General features: G+C 35.2%; 1 protein-coding gene across 1 annotated transcript; it reads left to right on the top strand.

Moving 5' to 3' along the window:
• The first annotated feature begins 570 nt into the window (after positions 1–570).
• On the top strand, positions 571–4524 carry LOC146137927 (taurochenodeoxycholic 6 alpha-hydroxylase-like). The gene is made up of 9 exons (XM_083394477.1): positions 571–575; positions 843–1004; positions 1661–1820; positions 2044–2193; positions 2555–2642; positions 2986–3088; positions 3384–3600; positions 3981–4063; positions 4356–4524. The coding sequence occupies exons 1-9, from the start codon at positions 571–573 to the stop codon at positions 4522–4524; spliced, it is 1137 nt and encodes a 378-aa protein (XP_083250603.1).
• The last annotated feature ends 693 nt before the right edge of the window (positions 4525–5217 follow it).

The raw sequence follows: 5217 nt of genomic DNA, 5'->3' as shown, positions 1-5217 counted from the left end.
GTGTGCTTATTGGTTCGGCCGATCGTTCTTAAGCGTTCATGTTTACCATCCAGATGTAGTAAAAACCATATTGACGTCGCCTTGTAAGTATATGCAGTTGAATTGTATCTTAAAAATGTTCAGATTTGTCATGTTTAGACGCCTGTCGCCTGCACTATGATGCAGTGTGGCTATTGCCACACTTTACCTATTTTTTGTTCCAATAAACGTTTAGTAGGATTTCACGAGGCTACTGACAAGTTTTGCCAATTATGGGCGTAAAGTTGTATTGCACGCCAAACGAATAAGGCCCAAAGGAAATAAACTTACTTTACACCAACATCTTACAGACATATTGTGTTGAAAATAAACATGCAAACATGTAGTTACAGCAAAATCAGTCGGATACAAAAAATTTTTGAGGAAATTACTCGGCCAAGGACTAGTTACGTCAGAGAACGAAATTTGGCGACGTCATCGCCGATTGCTGACACCGATTTTCCATTTCGACGTTCTAAAAGCGTGAGATAAGCTTATTAGCTATTTTAGTTAGTTTTTTTTGTAATTAATTTTTTAATTTTCCAACCATCTATGTGGTAAGTGAATTTCATACTTTGCAGAACTCTTCTATTGTTTTGTTGTAATATTGACCCCCAAATTATTTTTTAATTTGTTTTCTAGTAAGTTTACCGTTTTTGTTATCTACTACTCCTTTGGTCTTACAATCAGCATTTTTTAGATTGTTTCAAAGTACCTTTATATTACTGTTTGCGTTTTATATGACATATACTTCTAAGAACTTTAAACCGGTCGACTTAAAATCTTTTATGTTTTGCTGATGGAACCTTGGTTTGTTGTTGCAGTCATATCCAGGTCTTTAACGACAACTGTCAAAGCGTTGTGGAGAACTGTGAAAAGTTAGCAATCAAACGAACGGTTTACGACATCAGCCAGTTGACATTTGATACTTCATTCACCAACATGATGCAATGCGTGATGTCACAAAAAACGACTGACAAAACAGGGTGAGAAATTGTTTTGCGGCTTACAAGCGTTTGCAGTTGTTCTTTAACAAAAATCATACAAACCTGACTACAGTAATTTTATAAAATGTCTTACCGAGAAATTTATATCACTTTATTGGCATCATGGGTAACCGTGTTATTGTTTGGAATGAATAGGTAAACCTTTGCAAAGAAAACATGCAAAGTAAAATTGGGTTCTGCTAAGCAAAATGCTATAAGCCATACAAATATCAAGTATGCACTATAAATACAGCGATTGGTAAACAGCTTAGCATACTTTCTTAAGTAACATAAAACATTTGGCCAAAGACAGATCTGACGAATTAGGAAATACAAAAGTGAATAAAATAGGTCAGCCAATTTATTTATTTTAGGTCGCCGTTATTTTACCGCAAACATTTTAAAGCAAAACTAACTTTGCTATTTTTATTTTTTTTAATATTTTCGTGGAAAATTTCACTTTCATTATATTTATTTCCAATCCCCTTTTTGACCAGGCCCTGTAAGACATTTTGTGTCTCTTATGCGACCCAATGTTAAACTAAAGGCCTACACCTGGTTAAAACCGACTAATTATTAAAGTTATTTATAAGTTTGAAAAATTCCTAAAACAAAATAACTTTCAAAAAATATATATTAGCTTTCAAAAATTGCAGGGAAAATGCCCGGTACATCGAAAGCTTGAAAGTGGCGTCAGGTATGATATTTGAAAGAATGCAAAAAGTATGGATGTGGAACAGTTTTCTCTACTCACATTCACCGAAAGGCAAAAAGTTCCAATCAATCATCGATGCAGTCCATGGAAAAGCTAATTCGGTAAACCATTGCCCTCAAATTTCTGTCAAGAAATTTTAAACAGAAAAAGTATATTTGTAAGGTTTTTTTCATTATGTTATTACTGTTATAGCTATTGAATGCTAACTTTGAATTTAAGACGGTGTTAAAACTAAAATGTTGTTTCCGCGTTTTTCTTCGCTGCCACATAGGAGAGGAGTATTATCTCAAGTCAATAATATATTTAAACATATTTCCACTATAGATTATAAGTGAGCGACGAGCTTTATTGAAGTCTATGGATGGCGAAACAGAGTCGATTTCTATGCAAGATAAAGGCAGCGGAAAAACGTTTATGTTCACAAAGAGGAAGGGAAAATATGTGGATTTCCTTGATGTTTTGCTCCAAACGAAGGTTAGTTTCTTAAAGTCAGCGACAACACGAAACAAACAAGGTCAATATAAGACGTTGACTTTCTAGTTAGTTATAACAATATTGTTATAATTTTCATACGAAGCGCCATATGCTGAAATTGGCAATGCCATGATAAATATTTGAAACTTTGACTATAAGTTGACTCACTCTGTGTGTTTTAAAAGTATTCGTTAAATTTGCTTTACACAATAAAACCTACATTATGATTTCGTGTATTGCAACACATGTGTCGTTCTACAAAGAGAAGGTACTGGAAGAACAATTTGAGAACCCTTGTACTATAGTGCAACTTTGATTGATGCCCTAATGTTGTAACAAGAGTGTTATTTTTTGGTTTCAGGATCAGCATGGTGTCGTACTTACAGACGAAGAGGTAAAAGACGAAGTAGTGACATTTTTCAGCGCCGGACAAGAGTCAGTTGCAAACGGTAAGTTGTTGTATATTGAGTTTCGTTCACAATTGGCATGATAACCATGTTTTTAAAACGCACCTTATGCAGCTACACGTGCTAATTCCACGCAGAAAACTATGATTCAACTTTAAATGGCATTGTATGAACGTCGTTTGCTAGCATTGTTTTAAATGACTAAAACATGGAAACCACATCTGTATAATTTTGTCTAACCCTGCTGAAACTACCAAAAATAACAGCCTGTTCTTACAACACTATTAATTTAGTTTCATTAAATTCTAAACTAAAAAACGAAACTGCAAAAAATTGTCGCTGTGGCTAAATATATGAATAAAATATTATTGTATTTGTCCTACAGGAATGGCATGGACCTTATATTACCTTGCTTTGCATCCCGAATTTCAAGAAAAATGCAGAGAAGAGATAAACGGTACTTTAGGAAACAAACCTGACCTGGAAATGTGAGTAAAACGTATGCCAAGTTCATTGGACAACAGTATAAAAAGTACCAATTGATGTGAAATTCTATTGTTTTTTTTTCAGGGTTACAACTTGCTTATAACTGATTAATCCTTAGTAACTGATAATTACTTTACTATCGCACAAATGAGTTCTATTTGATATTGTGTGTTTTGTTTATAGTGTTTGTCAATTCGCTGTTATTTGGGTCGTGATTTTTACTAAATTGAATTTCACTACCGGAATATAAGACTTCACTTAACTTTTCTCAAACCGTATCTCTTGGTTTGCATTCAGAACCGACATGGTCAAACTTGGCTTCCTGACTCAATGCATCAAGGAGAGTATGCGCCTGGCGCCCGTGGCTCATTTCATCGGTCGTGACATCACGGCTCCCATGACCCTTTCACATCGCTTTGACGGCTACAAGGAGGTGATACTTCAGCCCGGCCAAAACGTCGGCGTCAATATTTTCGCTTTACATCGGAATCCGCACGTCTGGGAAAACCCGAATGTAAGCTTTCGTGTGTAAAACGTGCTGATTGTTACATTAAGCTGTATTTGGCGCAACATAGCAACTATAAGGATCCGCGTAAAAACAAATTTGGTGGATTTACTGACGATGCCGAAATATTTGGATTTTCCTGATGAATCGAAGGCCATCCGCTACTTAGATTGGCCTGTATTAAATGGCGACACGAAATTTTAATTTTAAGAGGAAACGTGACATTTTACGCGGTGATTTTCGAAAACGGTCAAGCATATTAAAATTAAAAATCAATGCTGCGTGCGTTTTTCCGCTGGTTTTTTCTTCCATTTTCCGTTATCTAATATTTGTACAGTGTGTTGAAATATTTTTTCCTTAATTTAAAATGTTGTGTTTCTTTCCCAAAGGTTTACGACCCTGATCGTTTTAGCAGCGAACGATCTTCGCAAAGATCATCGTTCGCTTATATACCGTTTTCAGCTGGTTCACGGTAAGTTACTTTTCTTAGAAGGCTGAATGTTTCTATTTATTTTACACATTTTATTATATACGATACGATGGTCAATCGACGTGCTAGCAAAAGCTCACCGGCACACGCAAGCTCTTCAATAATATATTTTGACTGACATGTTTTCATTACGTAATTTCACGAAATAAAAATTTCGTCGTTGAAATAAACCACTGTTTTTTCTCGTATATGATATTTTCAAGGCTTCCTATTTTCGCTATCGACTCGGCAACGTTCAGCAGACTGTTTTTTTACTCTTTTAATTGTTTGTCAGCAACTGTATCGGCCAGCACTTTGCCATGCATCAAATGAGGGTGGTGGTTGCTCAGATTCTGCGTCGATTTGAAATCTACCTGGATTCGGATTGCAAGGAGCCCGAAATTACACCAGGAGTTACGTTATCGTCACAAAACGGCATTCAAGTGAAAATTCGGCATATTTGAACATATGTTTGGAAATTCTTTCGCCTGTTTTGCATTAATCTTTAATATTTTTTAATTTATAGCATCAGTGTACATAAAATTACTTAGGCCTGTAGAAAGCAAAAACTTTGTGGCTGCAATCTGTGCCACCAAAATCACCAGTTATATTGTTTACTTCCATTTTTAATTATGTTTTAATCGTTTTTGCCTAACGTGCTTTAATTTTCGCAGAGTCTTTTCAAACGTAGTTTGGGACGTCATTAGTCGCAATTATAATTTTTTATTCCGTCTCTATGCAGATTTTTTTCACAAACGTAGCAGCACTTTCAAAAGATAAAAGGAGAAAATTTTGCCGTGCTAACAAACTCACTATTAGTTTTGTTCACCCCTAGCATCTATCTCCAGGTTTCATTCACCCTTGTCTCATGCTATGATAAAACTTTCTCGTCTATATATAACAGCACAAAATGACTAGGTTGTTTCGATTTTTGTTATGGCCGACTCAAGCTAAGTTTTACCATTGCAAATATACTATTTTTGAGTCCAGAGGTATAAAGCTACAAAATCACAAAACACAGTCACCCAATTTTTGTAATTATACAATCAGTACAAACCAACTTCATTATTACAATAAGCAAAACAACACCAAAAAACAACAGTTCAGTAGTTGATTTACTGTCACCTGCATTTGACCCTAAAAAATTATCTATTTTA

Source organism: Ascidiella aspersa, chromosome 7 (genome assembly GCF_963924565.1).
Source record: "Ascidiella aspersa chromosome 7, kaAscAspe10.2, whole genome shotgun sequence".
Classification (NCBI taxonomy): Eukaryota; Metazoa; Chordata; class Ascidiacea; order Phlebobranchia; family Ascidiidae; genus Ascidiella; species Ascidiella aspersa.
Note: the sequence above shows the minus strand (reverse complement) of the source record. Positions and strands in the feature narration are given on the sequence as shown.